General features: G+C 34.5%; 1 protein-coding gene and 1 non-coding gene across 2 annotated transcripts in view; both read right to left on the bottom strand.

Moving 5' to 3' along the window:
* Positions 1–20,167, bottom strand: part of LOC125050816 (dynein axonemal heavy chain 2) — a 90,482-nt gene that overhangs the window by 37,690 nt on the left and 32,625 nt on the right. Inside the window, exons 42-62 of the mRNA XM_047650845.1 lie at positions 19,368–19,480; positions 18,683–18,828; positions 17,396–17,579; positions 16,488–16,606; positions 15,139–15,245; positions 13,273–13,434; positions 12,860–13,008; positions 12,349–12,464; positions 11,774–11,926; positions 10,999–11,138; positions 10,151–10,292; positions 9,289–9,470; positions 8,742–8,865; positions 7,865–8,068; positions 7,169–7,273; positions 5,912–6,138; positions 4,749–4,978; positions 3,634–3,788; positions 2,799–2,898; positions 1,504–1,628; positions 549–771 (exon numbers count right to left, since the gene is read on the bottom strand). Coding sequence (XP_047506801.1) covers positions 549–771; positions 1,504–1,628; positions 2,799–2,898; positions 3,634–3,788; positions 4,749–4,978; positions 5,912–6,138; positions 7,169–7,273; positions 7,865–8,068; positions 8,742–8,865; positions 9,289–9,470; positions 10,151–10,292; positions 10,999–11,138; positions 11,774–11,926; positions 12,349–12,464; positions 12,860–13,008; positions 13,273–13,434; positions 15,139–15,245; positions 16,488–16,606; positions 17,396–17,579; positions 18,683–18,828; positions 19,368–19,480 — 3,206 coding nt within the window. The remainder of the gene's footprint in view (positions 1–548; positions 772–1,503; positions 1,629–2,798; positions 2,899–3,633; positions 3,789–4,748; positions 4,979–5,911; positions 6,139–7,168; positions 7,274–7,864; positions 8,069–8,741; positions 8,866–9,288; positions 9,471–10,150; positions 10,293–10,998; positions 11,139–11,773; positions 11,927–12,348; positions 12,465–12,859; positions 13,009–13,272; positions 13,435–15,138; positions 15,246–16,487; positions 16,607–17,395; positions 17,580–18,682; positions 18,829–19,367; positions 19,481–20,167) is intronic.
* Positions 4,276–4,388, bottom strand: LOC125051443. Its single transcript, XR_007117285.1, has one exon. It is a non-coding gene; the product is annotated as a U5 spliceosomal RNA (small nuclear RNA).

Here is a 20,167-nt window from a genome sequence, read left to right as displayed (position 1 = left end):
TTTTTTTTTTTTTTTTTTTTTTTCTCACACACTGTTTTGTTGTGTTTTTTTTTCATATTTTTATTACTCTTTAATGTTAATATTCTACGGTTTCGATATTTGTAAATATGTGAGGAACATGTATACTAACTTTTTTAGTATAGTAGTTTATTCTAAGAGTACATTGTCTTCACATATAATTATTTAACAAATGTAACAAAATATTGTAAACCTATTTTAAAAGAGTAAGTGTGGAGTTTCTTGCCCATTCTTCTCCACACGAAACTACCTTTTGGAAGGGGCAACTAGAATCATCTTTATATTTTTTTTTTTTGACGTTCAAAAGTGCCATTTTAGATGGTCTAATTGAAATAAACGATTTGACTTTGACTTTGACTTTGATGCAGAGAGACCCCACATCTCTACGCAACGCCAAAAACTACAAGAGCTGGTCTGGGGAGCTCCCGCCCCAGAAGTGAGAACAGTATTCTATGTTTAAATAGTCCAAATTTTAACAATCTTCATCACACACTTTACACTTCACTACTAACACAAAAAGGGCTACTCACCCAGTTTCGTAGTTAGATACATTCTAAAGTTCTGATTATAAGGCACCATTTTCTCATTGAACTTAATGACAAGCGCGGTTCCGATTTTCACTATGGCCTTATCCAAAATGGGTGCAATTGATGGGTCCAGGACTTCGCCAACGTTTTGGACTAGAATTGGTTTGCCCTCAGTGAGGCCCGTTTCCATTACTTTAAGATAATTTGGTTGACCAAAGTCGACAATCTGGAATATTATTTTACACAATTAAAACACCGCAAACGCTATGTATAAAATGTACTATATCTCTTTTTTATAAAACTCCATTGTTTCAGACAATATTAAAATAAAAAATAAATACATTTATAGAATTAATTAATCAATAAATTTTACATTCTTCGGATTTTGCGGAAGAGTTCTTACAAAATAATTAAGAAATAGATATAGAAATAAAGAAAAAAAAAGTGTAATTTATTTTCATAAAAATAGTCTTAATAATAGTATTAAGTTTACTTTGTTCTTTTGCAAGAAATAAAGAGGCTTTTTTTTATTAGATTTAGGGTCTGTTTCACAATGTATGGATAAAGTACCAAATAGCTATGCAACACAAACTCTTTGGAAGATAAATTGTGCTATTTGACACTAATTCATCGGACTCATAACTTATGATGGACTTTATGTGACGAATAGCGCTATCTGACAGTCGTGCAACACAACAATAGTGTTTATCACACCAATAAGTAATAAATAGCTAATTTGGAACTAATGTAGAACTTATCCGTACATTGTGAAACAGACCGTTATAGCGTTAAATCAATTTCGTCACAACTATATTTCTGTCATGGATATAGTTTTTATTATTTATTTATTTATTCATTTATTATTTATCTCAAGCTCAGAGCCGAGATCAATCCAAAATTCCTTTTGAATTAAAAAAATATCGTGACATTTCTATATTAATAATGTCTCATTAAATACCTCAATTTCATTCTTCTCCTCGAGATGTGAGATCCAAATAAGCGCCTGTCCCTGAGGGTCCACGGCCAGCGGCCATCTTGTCGCACGAACCACTATTATGCCGTTCTCAGCACTGAAGTTGTCATCTACATTTATTAGACATTATAAAACCTCTGGTAGAATCTGACCAAGCTTCTCAATTAAGCATACAACTAAAATAAGTTTTTAATGTTATAAATTATAATGACGTCATTAAAGTTGTCACGTGTGATCACAGTTAAGGCTTGTTCATGATATTTTTGCAGCGCAATACTAGTTCCATTGACATCGGTTAAACTTAAAATAACTTTATTCATATAGGTAACCAAGTACACTTATAAACGTCAACAGAAAAGATGTTAAATTGATTTTAAATTTACTTTTACTACCACAAGTCAAGGGCGTAGAGCGGGCAAGAAGAACTGGCAAGAAACTCTCCGCCACTCTTTTTAATCGCCATGTTTGAATTTGATGTTATGAGAGTGAAAAAGCTATATTATTCAAAAAAAAAAAAAAATTCAAAATTCAAAAATCATTTATTCACGTAGGTAACACAATGTACACTTGTGATTCGTCATTAAAGATATAAATATTAATGCTTCTAATTTTACATTTACTGCCAGTTCTCAAATCAAGGGCGTAGAACGGAAGAGAAGAACTGGCAATAAACTCTCCGCCACTCTTTTTAATCGCCATGTTTTTTTTTTTTTTTTTTACACAACGGTTGTAAGGAGCTGCAACCATTACACCATGTTCCACATGACATTTTAAGTAATTAATAATAAGAACATAAATAAAAACAAAGACTTGTCCCCTATCAGCAGGAGGCATGGTGAAATAGGAGCACGCACTTACATTCTCGTGGGAACAACACGCAAACACATAGTCGAAATAATTAACATCACCGCATACACGAATTCAAGTACGACCAGTCACCACAAGCAGCACCCGTTCACGAGTATGACGCATGGCCAGCCATCGGCCCCCTCGCCATATTTTAGGGAGAGAGACAACCCGACGCATGGACGCCGCCACAAGCAATGACATTTAAGCGAGCATGACGATCCTTGAAATGTGGACTTGGCTACATAAGAAAATAATAATAATACTGAAATAATTGGATACCACATGGATCACGGTTTGTTCCCACTTTACATTAAAACAGTATTGATTAGATAGTGTAATAATATTTAATTCCTTAAACTTATTTGAGGTACAAAAGCTATTTGTATTAAAATAAGCATACAAATATGTTATAATGTTGTCATGAATATTACCGGGTAACCCCATATAGTTCCAGTCCCTCAAGGTCGCGTCGTCCAAAAGGAAGTACTTCATACTGAGGTCCATTGTACAAGGCACACCTTCATTGTACACCTAGGAAATAATATTTGTAAATAAATAAAGGGTCGAATGAGAGAAACATTATCCCATACAGTCAAAGGCATTCCATAAATATAATAAACCAATATTTAACTAAGGAAAAGCGCTATGCTTTCGTAAGTAAAAGAAAAATGAAAAGAAAAAAAAAACTTTATTACACATACAGCGATGTTTAGTTAAAAGAGAAATTACACTAGGATTCCTGTGTCGTGGGCAGATAGTCTTTTTCTTTTGATATAAACTGTACTTGACGTAACTTATATATATAAACCGTATTCGTTTCATAACTACATGTTTCATGAGTGTTTGGGTTTAACAGAAAATTAGCGCCTGGCGTAATATATAGATTAGCATAAGGCAAAAAGTTATTTACGGGAAATATGTATAATGTCTATGTGATTTAGATTTTACGGCTCCAATTATTTAGAAGTGTTATTGAAGCTTAGATCATATCGAGGTAATTTCAAGGTAACATTCTTATCAATGTCTTTGTGTTAGTTATAACGTTTTCTTTAAAATACAATAAATAAATCAGTAGTAATAGGTGATCAATCTAATGGGCAAGTAGGTGATCAGCCTCCTGTGCCTGCCTAATTAAGTAATCAAAATTTAACAACGCAATTTCACTTTACTAATATAAGTTATAAATAGAAAAAAAAACTACTAATCTAATTTCAGAAATTGCTTTACAAATAATTATTTAAAAAAAATATCCAGCCGTAAAATTACCTCATTAAACCAGTCATACATAAGCGCCTCTCTGTACTCAGATACAAAGGGTCCCAGGTAAGCCACGAAGCCTGTCGCGATCAGACAGTCCCCAGGCAGATTGTCGAATTCCTTGTCTAACCTCTCTACTGTCAACTCCCATCGCTCCCGTTCACCTTTAATGGTTAATGGTCGATTTTGATTAATCTAAAACTTTAATTTGTGTTTATAATTTATATTGTTTATTTTTAATGAAGAAAACACCATGATAAATAAAATATGTATGTGTTTATTTTGAATGAATTCAAAAATTAGTAACAATCGATTAATAAAAAAATCTATTATTTTTTATTATTCGATTTTTCAGGCTAAGAAAACAATCGATTAATAAAAAAACGATTTTTTTAATGCAGAATGTCACATCCCTACTTGTTAGCTATCCTAAATACCTAACCATATGGTTTACATAATAATTAATAATATTCAGTTATATTATAAGCAAGAAATAAATACTAAATAAATAATCATAATTGATAATTTGATAATATATAAGTTACAAAACTCCGAAATTTAATAATCTATATATAAAAAATTATTTTGATAATTCAAGAGCACTTATTAATTATTATAGAAGAGTGATCAGTGAAGGTTTCATAGTATTATAGACCCTTTGCAGGGTATCAAAAATTGAGTTAGACTCATTTGAGTGTTCCCCTCCACGGAAATCTTTAGTAAAAGGCGAAAGATTTATACGTTTTGAAGGGAAACCAGAGTAACGATTCAATGTTTTCGTAAATATTATATACCCCTTGATCAGACACAACGATAGCGCGTTTTAAAATACTAAAGCGCCATCTGTTATCAAAGATGAGAACTACTGTGCATTCAAACAATGATTGACCATTATTTTAAATATCGTATTATTAAATGTTGTGTTGGTTTAAATTAAATATTTATTTAAATTATAATAATCACAGTATCCAGTTATATTGGTCATAGCAGTCAAAACCTGTTTTAGGAACTTGAATTTGTTGATGTTGCTCAACCATTTGCCTTAGTATTTTACATTAAATTATTTACTAGTTTAAATTAACATTATTGGGGAAACAAAAGTGAAAGAAGTTAAAAAGCCATACCAGACAATCCCGTAATCAGAGCTTCAGCTCTCTCCAATTTGAGTTGCAGCATCCGAGCCTTCCTCTCCAACTCTTCCTTCTGAGCGACTTTCTCGTCATACTCCTTCTGAAGTCGGGCAATCATCTCACTCAGCTCCCGTAACTTGGCGCGAGCCTCTGCCAAAATCTGCTGCTTCATCCGAAGCGACTCCAGGGCTTCTTCTAGACGCTCCTTTTTCGGTTTTACTATTCTAAAATTATATTTTAAAAACTTCAAAAATGGAGGATAGCAGCTACATCTATCTATTTAGGCGACGATAAGTGTATGTTTGGCCAAAAATTACTCAGTACAAGTCAGTGTTTCCCAACGTGGGGCCCACGCCCCACAAGGGGCCAATTTGTTTGATTAGGGGGGGCAATCTACATCACAGTGGACACTTGCTAACTAAAATTGGAACCTAATATAAAATCTCTGTGCAGCAAGCATCAAGCGCAAAGATCTAACTAAAAAACTAAATTATAATAATAAATTAATATAGAAAAATCTTTATTAAAATTATTTGCAATTTGACTTTCAGTTTTTCTTTATATTTGAAAATTTACTTACTGTGTTTCGTTAACAATTTCCTAAAACCTATAGTTCAAGTTTTAAGTGAACAATACAATTTTTTACTATTAAAAGTTATGTGTTACATGTGTGGCATAAGAATTTTAGAAAGGTAAGGTGGGGCATGGTACAAAAATGGTTGGAAAACACTAGTCTAAGTCATATTATGAAGATTTTCATTTCGTTAAAGTTTTTAGTTTCATAGTATAATAACCAAAAGTTACCAATCAACAAAATATTTAACGAAATAATACCCTATACTTAATTAAAGAAAAAATAAAAATAACTCAGTGGCGCTACAATATTTAGGTTTGGGCCTCAGATTTCTGTATATGTTTCATGATCATTCGTCAAACTAATAGGTAAGTCGGTGATCAGCCTCCTGTGACACGCTGACGACTTTTTGAGTCTAACGCAAACCGGTTTCCTTTACCTATGTGCGCAGCGGAATGTTAAATGCGCGCATAGAAAGAAAGTCCATTGGTGCACAGCCCGGGATCGAACCTACGACCTCAAGGATGAGAGTTGCACGCTAAAGCCACTAGGCCAACACTGCTCTAATTAATAAAATACTTACTTATAAACCTTTCCATACTTCTCAATAGCCCGTACCCAAAGACACAAAGACTTAGCAGCAAGAGACACTGTACCAACAATCTCCGGGTCAAAATCTGGTTTCGCAGTGTATGTACCAATTTTCTTCAGGGTCTTATCTGATATATTGTCCTTGTCGAATTCGCGCAGTCTGTCCAAAAAGTATTGGTCACCGAGTTGGCGCTTCGCTTCAGCCCAGGTCGGTTCTTTCTTCAATGATTAAATTAATATATGATAAAACCATTTTTAAATTACAATAACATAAAACATGTTAAATTAATTAAAAAGCACGTAGGGTTCCTTGAATGGAGACCTGCCCTGCGATTCTGTAACTCACTTTTCGAACTCACACAGCGGTTTTTGCATCGGCGGTCGCTCTCAAATCAGTCGTGAAGCAGTCATTTTATGATTTGGCATTCTGATTAACAATAAACTACGAGCTCCCACCTTTTTAGAATGCCAAATCATAAAATGACTGCTTCACGACTGATTTGAGAGCGACCGCCGATGCGAAAACCGCTGTGTGAGTTCGAAAAGTGAGTTACAGAATCGCAGGGCAGGCCATTGTACTGGAGGAAAATGGAGGAGGCCTACGTCCAGAAATGGTCCAAATAAAGAGACTGATGATGATGAACTTATAATAATAATAATTTATTTATTGCAAGAATATAGTACAAAAATGTGTAAGGTGGTATAATCGTAAGTTCGCATATGCTGGCACACACAATGGCGCGCAAATTTGTCTTTAAAGGAATTTTACATTATTACTAGCAGACCGGCCAAGCGTTGCTGTGGCTAAGGTTTTTGTAATATTACATAGTAGTAAACTATTCAAGGGAAACGGTAGGAGAACACAAGTCATGGGGACCACCATGCTTTATTGGTGGTTATGCCATTAAATTGTAGCTTTTGTGAAACGTTGGTACTTTCAACACAGCGCCATCTGTTAGAATTGTGACTGTTAAATAATAAACAAATATTTTGCAATAAAATAATATTGCGGGTATAAATTAAGATGTAAGCTATCCTATCTTTTAAGTTAGATCAAACTGCACACGGTGTGCAAATTTGATTGATATCGGTTCGGTAGTTTAGGAGTCCATAGCGGACAAACAACGTGACACGTAATTTATATATATTAAGATTAATGAATTGGTCAGTTCTTATATTATTTTTATCGTACATATATTATACGTTATTAAATTTATATAAAAAGTATCTCTCTTGATTAAATAAGTACCTGTAAAAGTATAAGCACCGCTTCCAGAACCATCTCCACCTTTTGTGGCGGTTTGGCGTAAGACTTCACTTCCGTGATGTCCTTTTTGTTTAAAGCGTCTAGAGCCTATAAAAAACGTTTGGCATGTAGGTCTTATTAATATGTTTTTTCATGTTTATTCATTCACAAAGAAACACTAGAACGATAAGGACAAATCATTCCAACTAGCTTAATAAGGCGTTCAATTAACAGCCTAGCCTTTAATAATGTGAATTTGACTCAAGCAATTTAATTTTAAAATAAATATTTTTTATGTCATATGTTTCATCTTTTTTATTTCTGCAAATAATTACTGGTACGAATGGCCTAAGCATTAGCCAGCCAGTTTATTTAATGTTGTAACAACTAACAAACACAACGGCTGAATAACTTATAGGCCGCTAGTTAAACGACGTCGTTTAGTTAAAAGGCTAGGCTGTTAATTGAACGGCTAATTAAGCTAGTTGGCTGCGACATATATTATACTATGAATAAGAGTATATTTGTGTGATTTTTGCGTGTTCGATTTTACAATAAATCCTTATTTTCACAATAAATTCAAGGTCCATCTAATGTAAAACAAAGATATGAGAATATTATATTAAAAAAAAAGTTTTGCAATAAAAAAAATAAAAAAAAACACTCTTATTAAAACAATTATTTTTAATTCTAGAATACCTTAACAGCCTCCTCGAGAGCCGGCATGGCGCTGGCCAGGTCTCTCATGGCAGCTTCAGCCAACTTCTTGCACTGAACTTCCTCTTCTTGGGTCTTCTTGCTGCGGGCCGCCACGGACCGCTGCTGCTCATCAGCGTTGCGTTGTTGCACGTTGATGACACCCATGTACTCAATACATTGCTCTGTGTATTCTGCCACTTGGACCTGATAATACATTTACGATTTACGACATTACAGTAGAAACCTCAAAAATAACAGTATTTCTCCATCCATATTTAATGGATGTTATTATAGATAACCTTCAATCACTCTATCTATTAAAAAAACCGCATCAAATTCCGTTGCGTAGTTTTAAAGATTTAAGCATACATAGGGACAGAGAAAGCGACTTTGTTTTATACTATGTAGTGATAAATACAGAAATAAATATATTTAATTTGACGTAATATTTATAGTAACTGTAAAAAAAATGCTTTCTAAAACTATAAACTAAAATTACTATATTTTCAGTGAATTATAATTATGCAGGCACCAGTACTCAAAATATGTCTTAAAAATAAATAAATAAATCAGTGGCGCTACAACCTCTTTAGGTCTTGGCCTCAGATTTTTGAATCAGTTTCATGATCATTTTTAAATCTAATAGGCAAGTAGGTGATCAGCCACAAGTGCTTGACACACGCCGTTGACTTTTTGGGTCTAAGACATGTCGGTTTCCTCACGATGTTTTCCTTCACCGTTCGAGCAAATGTTAAATGCGCACATAGAAAGAAAGTCCATTGGTGCACAGCCGGGAATCGAACCTACGACCTTTGGGACCTGGAAGCCACTAGACCAACACTGCTCTCAAAATATACTGCCACATAAATAATCGTACCTGAGAAACGGCCAGTTCCTCAGACATCTGTCCAACCAATTTGGTCGTTTCTTCAACTTTTCCCAGACCATTACGAAGCTTGTTCGCTTGAAGCGCGATATCAATACGTTTCAGTCTCAACATCCTTAAAATTTAACACTAGTTTTAAGCGCCATTATTATATATTTATATAGAACAGGTGGCAGATGGGCAGGAGGCTCATCGACAGTGCTACCACCACCCATGAACTGTCAATGCGAGAAGGCTCTCAAGTGTCGGCCTCTTAATAATTGGTACGCTCTTTTCTTGAAGGACCCTAAGTCGAATTGGTTCGGAAATACTTCAGTGGGCAGCTGGTTCCACATGCTGTCTGGCAAAAGACGTAAATAACACTCAGTTGTGTCGACGTGATACGATAAAATAACTACTCTTTGAACCAAATACCATGGAAAAGAACAAGTTTGTTTTAACAGACCTTTAAATTCTGATATTTTTAAGCGATACACTAAATAACGTATGAATTTAATCCCGATTTATAGATAAGAAAGCAAAGCAAATAGTAACTCACTCTTTATATCCCGATACGAGTTCCAAATAGTTAGTGGGCGTGACGTAGTTGGTTCTTCTCATCTCTTGCCACATTCGCACAGAGTATTTGCCCACAGACGAATGTATCAAAGACATTATGGAAGCTACAGACGCACGTAATGCGTCTTCGCGGCTTTCCACGAGGGATTCCTTTCGACGCACCTAAAGATGTGAATCAATGTAACAACAACGGAACGACTTAGTTGGGCTACCCTACCACTTTCTTCAATTAATAATGGATAAAATCTAGGGTAAACAGCGTGTTGAAACAAAAAAATAATGGTTTCGAAATAGAGTGGACGGGTATTGCCACTGTAGAAGACTTGCCGCATCTGGCACAGGAAAAGACCCGCTCCGCGAGACTGATTGCCAGTAATGGAAGACCAAACGAAGATTCTTCTTCAAATACAAAATTCAATTTTCATTTGTTTAAATAAAATTTATAAATGCTTACCACTCAATATATTTATGTATGTCGAGTAAACTAAAGAGTTTATTAATGAAAAAACTAATCACTTTTTAAAAAATAGGCAATCAAGTCGGGACGCCCAAAAAGGGCAGTTATCGCAACCCATTTTAGTGAATGCGTCGGCGGCCTTTGTTGTGTGTCTATTAGGATGTTAAACAAATTGTGTATTTAATGATTTTGGAGCGAATACCCAGTCAAGTCATAACCAGAAATTTGTTCATATTCAATGAAGTTTGGAGTACACATGTCTATCATTAAGTCTTAATAGATGATATTGTGCCTTTTCCATCTTCCAAGATTAGATCAGCAGCATGTAAGCATAAATATCTATAGTTTTTTATAAGCATTTTTAATTGCCAAAAATAAAACTCACCCTAGGCCCAGTGATAGAAGCAAGTAATTCGACCCCGTCCAAGAACTTGTAAGCGACTTCGAGCAGCGCCTCTCGCGGCCACTCCAGGAACCAATTTGTGGTTGTTGCGTTTATGAGCGCTGGGTACTGGCGGATTCGGTTCCTACAAGACCAGCATTTAAGAATTTTCATAAACTTTTACTACTATTTTAGAATTCACGCCATCTATTAGCGATCTTAATTTTATAAAATACTAGCTGACCCGGCAAACGTTGTTTTGCCATGTATATTATTTCTTGGAAACATTTTTCTAGTTCAATAAAAATAACTATCTACTATAATAAAAAATAAGGGTTGATCGTAGGGTGGTGAAAATTAAGGGTTGTATGTATTTTTTAATGCCACATAATAAACAAATAAAATTGAATCAAAAAAATTTAAAATCTAAAAATTAAAATTTTTTTTTTTTTGGGATGGACACGCCTTATCACTTAGGGGTTTGAAAGGTAGATAGTAGCCGATTCTCAGACTTACTGAATATGCATAAAAAATTTCATAAGAATCGGTCGAGCCGTTTCGGAGAAGTATGGGAATGAACATTGTGTCACGAGAATTTTGTATATTAGATTAACGGAACTATTATAACGTATACACACGCAATTTCCATTACGTACGTAACAGCGTAGACACACACACGTAACTAACATGATTGTTTTATTTATTCAAATACTAACAAAATACATGCTGTATAATGTTAGAAAACAATATCTCACAAAAGATGAAAATGTCTTTATGGGATCGAACCCGGGACTCGTGGTTTCGCAGTCAGGGGTACTAACCACTAGACCAATGAGTCGAATAATATATACCTGAACTCATCTCCAATAGGGCTGAAGCAGAGAACAATATGCATATTGGCCCTCACTCGGTCCACGAGGAATAGATATACAGCCTCATTGGTTTGCATAAGGTTTGCTGCCTTCATCGGCTTCTCCAGGGCTTGCTTTATCTGGAAATAGATAATAATTTTTTTTTTCCCATATAACATTTGAAACAAAAACGATTACAATTAAGAAGGTATTGGGAGACTGGTTTCCAAGCTAGGTAAAAACCTGATACATTATTGTTTCTTTGTATTCAATCATGTTTTTTTTGTGTTGTGTCCCTGAAATAGATCGCAACAACCATAAATATAGTTTTAGTTTTTATCAAGTAATCATAAAAGTTAATGCGACAGCTTAGGGAGCGTTCAAGTATAACGTAACGCATTTTGGGAAGGGGGGGGGGGTCCTGTTAATATTATTTTCGACTTACACCACATAATAGTAACTAAAGAGACGCAAGGTGGTCACGAAACGTTTTACTATACTTGAGTACAGTACTGTACTAGGGTAGGAAAAACGTTACGGCGAGATACATGGGGGGGGGGGCATAATGTTAATAAAAAAAAGCATTAGCTTTCATTTGATATATATTTGTATATGTAATGTTCTTATCATATAGCGACTTGCTAAGTTGTCGTAAGCAAAAAAAAATCAAATAAATCGCAATGAAATTACAGTCGAAAGGTTTAAAAGAAATTATAATAATTTAAGAAATGCAAACCTCTGAACCTTTGAAGTTAAATTTAAAAAAAAAACTTACATCTTCAAACTCGTCAGGTTTGAATAAATTAGTGACTTCGCCACTACTTAACAAGTTGTTAATTATTTCCGTAAATGTCTCCTCCACAATCTGAGTGTCGCAGAAGATAAAAGTTGTCTTCTTGCTGTCCACACCACAGGTTGAGTAAAGGAGCTAGAATATAAACAATATTTCGTAAAAGGTTTAATAGACTAAAGACAAGCGTAAGTTATAGTTGAGTATAGCGTAAGTTTATTATGGAACCCTGACATCGGTATGTTTTACTTAAAAGACTCCCCAAATCTAATAATTGTAATACATATGTACTACTGGATGCATAGACAAGAACAGACAATTACTTAAGATGTCACGTGGAACATGGTGTAATGGTTGCAGCTCCTTATAAACATTGTAACAAAATACTTGGCGATTTAAACGAGTGGCGGAGAGTTTATTGCCAGTTCTTCTCTTCCGTTCAACGCCCTTGATTTGAGAACTGGCAGTAAATGTAAAATTAGGAGCATTTTTTTTTGACGTTCATAAGTGTACATTGTGTTACCTATATGAATAAATGATTTTGATACAAGGGATCTTACCTTAAGATCTTCTCTGAAGTCCTTCACGCCATAAGTTTTAGTTACGACCACTTGGAACGAGTTGCACTCGCAAATGTAGGACGCGACTCGGGTTAAACTTTGACGACCTGACCCACCTGTTAATATTAACTTTATATTAATCTAGGTTATATAGTAACAAGTGTTGGCCTAGTGGCTTCAGCGTGCGAATCTCATCCCTGCGGTCGTAGGTTCGATCGATTTTTTGTAAAAATTATATGCATTGTCATGTATTTTAGCATAGATAGCTCGAAACATATAAGATAGATAAGAGTCTATGTATAAAATGTTATATAATAATTATTTCACAAGAAATTTTCTTTTGCGAACCAGCGAACTGTGGAATCGACTGCCTGAGGGAGATACGACCTCCAACTGTAGAGAAAGAGCATACTCCCTCCTCAAAGGCCGACAACCCACTAAAATGGGTGTCATTTCGGACATCCCGTCGGCCTATGCTAAAAAAAACTAATTATATATAGTAATAAATTACCTATCCCCACACATAGCATATGCCCTCTTGGCTGCGATATAACTCTGACAATTCTGACAATATGTTCAATCGCATCTTTAAACAGCACTAGGTCCATTTTGACAACTCCCGGACAACTGTTGTACTCCTCCATTTGATTGGCTATGAATCTGTTGATATTTCGATTTCGACTTTTAGATTTAATTGTAAAATAGAATTTAAATTTAATTGTCAAGGGTAATATAACATTTAGATTTAATTACCAAGGGTACAATAGAATTTAGTATTAATTATCAAAGGTAAAATATAATATAGATTTAACTGTTAAAGGTAAAATAGTATAAAGATTTAATTGTCAAGGGTAAAATGCAGAATTTGATGTTTAAAAAATATTATTAAATATATGTTAAGATCAGTATAAAATTCATCAATACCTGCGCAGTGCGTTAGCATCATTGAGATCATCATACACCTCAAATGGGTTTAAGAAGTGCCCAAATATGGGGGGGCTCTTAGAGGGGCAGAGAGCGTGGAAGGTCAGCTCAAAGTGTTTACCCAACATGTCTCCCATTTGACCCATAAACCAATCACGATCTCTAAAAATAAATTGCATTATGTTTAAGAAATATAATAAGTAAATAAAGATATATAATATAATAGGTTGGGGAAAAAGTTTTTTCGCATTTTTTATGAAAATTCAAAACATTTTTTAATATAGTTTATTTACATTTAACTAAAGTATGTAGATACCATTTTGTTCGATAACTTTTTGCCATCATTTAGGTAGGGACATGATCCCATTGCTATAGAAACTTTGGGGCTTCTGATCAAAATACCGCGACAATTGGTTTTGGCAGACCTCATGTGATATTAACCTGACACTGCCTAAAGAATTCTGAAGAGACTGAAACAGGTGGAAATCTGAAGGTGTAAGGTCAGGACTATACGAATGTATCCGAACATTATCACCTCCCAGCCAAGCTCTCTTATTTTTTGCTGAGTGGCTAAAGATGTGTAAGGTCTAGCGTTATCATGATGAAAAGGGGTGTGGTACCCCTTCTGGTGATTAATTCCGGCCGCTTTCTCTCAACTCCTTGCTTTAATCTCATCAGTTGTTCGCAGTAGAGTTCAGAATCGATGGTCCTGCCTGGTGGTAACAGCTCATAATGAATAATGCCCTTCCAATCCCACCACACACACAGCATCACCTTGTTGGGAGTTATCCCGGGTTTCGACACAGTCTGTGAAGCCTGACCGGCCTTTGACCACGACCTTTTTCGCACGTTCTTGTCGTACGTGATCGACTTTTCATCATCAGTTATCAGCTTCTTCTAAAATGGTTCGGTTCCATTAAGTCGTAATAAAGAACCAAAAATGAGTACACGGTTCATTAGGTTTCTTACAGTGAGCTCGTAAGGTACCCAAATATTGAGCTTTTTTGTGTACCCAATGTTTTTCAAATGCGCCAAAACTGTTTTGTGGTCAACTCCCCTTTCTTCAGCTACGTCGTTACTACTGATATGCCGATCTTACTCCACTTTTCAAAAATGGCATCCATTTTATCCGTCATAGGGCGACCAGAGGGACTTGGATCTTTGACATCAACATTTCCGGATTGAAAACGCTTAAACCAAATTTGTGCTACTGTCACAGACACTGCGATAGGGCCATATTAACGTCGCAAATTTTTTTCGCGGCTTGTGTTCCATTTTGACCATTTTTGTAGTAAAATTTTAAAAAGTATAGAATTTCTTCATTCGATTCACTCATCTTGACGGTACGAAAAATAAATAAAAAACAGACATTATCCTAATTTGATTTTGGAATTATCTTCTTTTAAATCTCGACTTTCCTTGATAACAAAACCAGCCACATACATATAGTATAGCCAAAGAGATTTTGTTACAAGTTCATACATACTATAATGCGAAAAGACTTTTTCCCCAACCTAATATGTAAGTGTGTGGGGGGGGTAATCTTTGGATCTAATGAACCGATTTTTAATAATCTTTTACCAATAGAAGGTTATTTGTTAAAATAAAAATACTTATAGAACAAACAAACGGGCAGGCGGCTAATCTGATGTTATGTAATACCACCACCCATGGGCACTCTCAATGCTAGAAGGCTTTTAAGATTTGGTACGCTCTTTTCTTGAAGGACCCTAAGTAGAATTGGTTCGGGAATACTTCAGTGGGCAGCTGGTTCCACATACATAGTACTCAAGAAACACTCACTTAAGGAATATCGAGTAAACAAAAAGAGGGTGAGAAAAAATGAGAGGAAGAGACTTTACTTACTTCTCTTCAGTCAGTCGATCACTAAATACCCGGAAGCATTCGTGGACCCAAAGACGAAGAAATCTTGGCTTCGTGTTTTGATAATCCTTGTTACTCCTTAGAAGACCCTGAAAAAATACAAAAATATTTTAAGAGATAAAAATATGTACATAAAAATATTAAAATAAGTTTTTTTCATCCTCTGATTACCTATCAGGCAGATCTGTGGCCGAAAAGCTAGGCAAAGCTAGGCTAGGGGGTGTCAAATGTCTCCCAATCTCTCCTACTATTTCTGCTTATAGTAGGCATAGTAGGCTTGGCGTCTCACGCCGCGGCCGGGCGAAAACTACTCCGGAAATATCCTCATGATATTTATGAACGACCCAAGGTGACTCGCTGAACCCGTGTCACCTCTTGTGAAGACGTCTTACTGACAACTTTGACAATTCATTAAAATATGTTAGACAAACCCTTGACCAATGATAATGGCTAAAATTTTGTTTTTTACTCCTGATTAATTGTTTCAAGATTTATTATTGATTGACGTTTTTCAGTATAAAAAAGGGGGGCAATCGAGCCTGCAGGACGGCCAAACTCCAACAGCAGCAGCCCATAAATATACGTTTTCATTAATACCTGCTTTTGGAATGAAATTTGATTACCACTATTTTGTAAAATAAAATTTTGCCAGTTCTTGTTGTCATTCTATGCTTAATTTAAGAACTGGCAGTAAACGTTCATAAGTGTACATTGTGTCATTTATATTAATACTAGCCGTTTCGCGCCCGCTTTGCTGGACGAATTAAAATAAATTTTATGTTTCATAATTTTTTTTTTCATATTTTTATTATTCTTCTTTTTAACTTTCCGCTAAGAAAATTGAAATATTTCGAAAATCGAGTTTTTAACAGATGTTGACGTTTAGAGGTTCTAGGAAGCCTCCCCGAATGTTTCCGCGGTGAAGTCCGTATGGATAAATTTTCATAAAAGTAAAACAGCAATAAAAAAATGAAGGAACGTTGGAATTTAATAAATAAATAGCCATAAACCATCTATTTCGCATCGAATGGTGGTAGTTTCATGTCGATACGATCAGTGGTTTAGGCGTGATTGAGCCTCAAACGAAGACCATTTTCATTATATATATATATAGAAGAAGTTATATTTTGAATTGTGTTTATTATCTCTGGCATGGAGGCTTCAGGCTTTGTTAGTTTTAAAAGCATTACCTGAATCGTCGGAGTTACGCCCCGAGAGTTTAGCTAGATTACATAGCATTTATTTAGCATTAAATCACTTATATACTACGTGGGTAATAAATAAGATACATTAATTAAAACTTGAAATTCCATCCAAATTCCTTTAATTACCTGAAAAATCTTCGAGATGTCCCTCAAATTGAACAGGTAGTGCATTTTACTTGGCGTCGGTAGTAACTTCGCGACAATATTGTTAAACGTATCTATTGTCGCAGTCAGCACTATTTTACCTAAAATTACAGTACTTTTAAATAGTCTATTGACATATATAATATGTACTATTTAATAATCTAGTAGTTCTAAAACACTTCATGGGTCACGATATCATTCCTGCATATGTTTTATTGTTCATATGTTTATATGCAAGTTTATCAACCCAAAAAGACTTTGTCAACTTTTTATAAACCCTACTTTTTTATTGCGAATATATATGATCAGAACTAACTGATGATAAGTGTCACCGCCGCCCACACTCACAATGCCACAAGTCCCGAGTCCGTTATCGGCCTTTTAAGACTTAATTCCTTATAAAATTTCGAAGATCCTAATTCGAATTAGTTCGGAAATACTAACCGCCCATGGACACTCTAAATGCCAAAGGGCTCGCAAATGCATTGACGACCTTTTAAGTATTGGTACGCTCTTTTCTTGAAGGACCCTAAGTCGAATTGATTCGGTAATACCAACCGCCCATGGACACTCTAAATACCAGGGGGGTCGCGAATGCGTTGCCGACCTTGTAAGTATTGATACGCTCTTTTAATGAAAGACCCTAAGTCGAATTGGTTCGGAAACACCTACGGCCCATGGACACTCTAAATGCCAGAGGGCTCACGAATACGTTGCCGGCCTTTTAAGTATTGGTACGCTCTTTTCTTGAAGGACCCTAAGTCAAATTGGTACGGAAATACTTCAGTGGGCAGCTGGTTCCACATGGTGTTGCGCGACAGAAACTGCCTTAAAAACGCTTATCTTGTATCCCTTATAAAGAAACTAAACATATAACAAAGACGTCTCACCGATAGTCTTCGTCTCCTCGTCGAAGTCGGACAGATGCTGGGACAGCATCGTCCCGAATATCTTGATGAGCTGCTGCTGCGTGGGTGGAGGTAGGAAGAAGGCGTGGAAGCAGGAGAGGAGACGAGGAGGCAGGTTGGACCTGGCCCCACCTGGAGGTCCGGCAGCACCGCATAAGACCATATCCTTGGAATAAATAGTTTATGTTTGTGTTTTTGTCTTTTGATTAAAAATATTTGTTTATTTATTTATTATATACATGATCTTAAGTAGAAAATAAGTTGGGATGGTAGAAACACAAACTGGACACAGTTTTTCTATCCAACAGGACGTCGAACATATTTAAATAACTAAATATTATATACTATACTAAGGCCAGTGACATATACAGTATAACATTATAACCATTAAAATTGTACGTAAAACGTCACAAACCAATTGAAACATTGACGCTTCACAGTTAGCCGTTAGGCGTTAGCTGACGCAAGAAACCTGTTCTTGACGAGAATTCTCATTATTTATGAATTGTCGTTATTTAAGATAACAACGACACGGTAACGACAACCATCTTAAATTCTCCCAATTATAAACGACAAAATCCCAGCATTAAATTTTTAAACATATTTTATTCTCAAAGTTCTAATTGTTACACTCGCCATTCATCAATCAACACAACTCCATAATGATTTGTATAAATGAAACTCAAGACATAACTTATTAGATTAATATATTAAGCTAACTTAATTATAATTAATAAAAAAAATATAATATATTAATAACATAGAACGAATTTCAAAATAAATAAATTGTATTGACACAGGCTCACGTCATACCCATGAAAGTAGTGGACTGAAAGTCTACACTTCTAAAGTGTTCACTGTAATATAACACAAGGCAATAAAAACTTCGTTACTCCACTATGATAACGTAATAATATATAAAGACACAAGATATAAGCCATGTATAGGCGCTGAAATATTCGTATTTCGAATTGTTATTTTTTCTTTATAGTGCGAGCATTAATGATAGGTACACTGCCACAGGGACCGAAGTTTTTAAATTTGTTTTAATTTTCAATTTTTTAATTATTATTATAACTATGTAGATTAAGAAATACTGTTAAGTATACATATTACAATTGCCTTCAGGTGCAGAACGAATATATTATGGCACCAGGCCGAAACAACTACATTTATATGTTTATTCACAACTTTTTTAAAAAATTCATAACTATCGTATTGGTGATTAACTATTTTTTTTTAAATATAATAGCCGCAGTTTCAACTTACCTTAACATTCTTACGCCATTGCTTCTGTCTATCAAACCAATAGCCGTAATCATGCCAAAGGCGCACTAGTTCCAGAGGTGGCTGGGATCCGTATGCATCACGCACCGGCATATTTATGTCGTCCATAAACGCTATCATTCTTTTACCTATATTAAAAATAGAGAAAATAAAACTTTCAGCTTCAAGTAAACTGTCAGATAGACTTATTGTAAATATAAGAAGTCATAGTGGTATGTGGTAACTAGCCACTACTATAAAGCACTTTCAACTTTGTGTATTGTAAAACTGAACTTGTGTATTATATGTTTCAAAGTAAATGTCGATTCTAGCTTGAATTCGCGTAAGTTAATTTAGTGGTAATGTAATAGGCTCTAATAATTTAAAACAATTTTTAAATTAAAGAAAATTATAAGTTACAATGTCTTTTACTCAAGAATATTTATAAACGATATATACCTATGAAAATTAGTCTATAAAATTTAGGAGATAAGAATGTCAAACTAGAAACATTTTTTATATTAATTGCTCTAAGAGCATTCCTAGATTTTCTAAGATGTTATTTTTATTTTTCTGAATAAGTTTTGTATCCCAATTTTATCACCTCGCTAACGTCGCTTGATATCCTCAATACTGAAATCATTTACATACACGTAATAACTTAAAAGTATATATAAAAACAAATCACCCCCCGCCGGTACATAATTCCCTTTAGTCCTCTTCTCGAGTCGAGCTTCAATAATATCTTGCACATTGGCCGCCGTTGTCTGAGCCGACATATTAATCACTTGCATGCTGTATCTATTAAACAAAAAAAGATTAATTAAAAATTTGAAAAAAAGAATTAATAACAATTTTAAAATAAATATTAATCATTACTTTGAAAAAAATTAAACTTAACGATTGAAAAAAGATTAAAAAACTTTTAAAAATAATAATCCTAACTTTGAAAAAAAGATTAAGCAACAACTTAAGAAATATTAATCATTACTTTAAAAAAAGATTAAAAAACTTTTTAAAATATTAATCATAACTTTGAAGAAAGATAAAACTTAACATTGAAAACAGATAAAACAACAACTTTAAAAAAATATTAATAACTTTAAAAAGAGTAGATTTTATGATTTATTTAATTTGTGAATGCAGTTTTAAGATCATTTTAAATAAGGCGATCCAATTGCATAAATATACCTCTACGTTTTTTTTCATTTTATTTATTTATAAAAACACTCTTGCCCTAACAGGCGACCCTAAATTGACAAAAGTGAACAATAAGTGAATAAAATTTACAGACGAAACAAAAAAAAAACAAACATACGAAATTTATTAGGAAATTAATTTCCTATGTTTGACTATTAATTTATGTTTGACTATTAATTTATGTTTGACTCATTTGATACAAAGCTTTTAAAAAATCCGTATCGATATATCGATATCGATAATTATACGTGGTGCCAGGCACTGTACAAGGTCTTAAGCACTATACCG

The sequence above is a fragment of the Pieris napi genome, chromosome 7 (assembly GCF_905475465.1).
Source record: "Pieris napi chromosome 7, ilPieNapi1.2, whole genome shotgun sequence".
In the NCBI taxonomy this organism is placed as follows: Eukaryota; Metazoa; Arthropoda; class Insecta; order Lepidoptera; family Pieridae; genus Pieris; species Pieris napi.
Note: the sequence above shows the minus strand (reverse complement) of the source record. Positions and strands in the feature narration are given on the sequence as shown.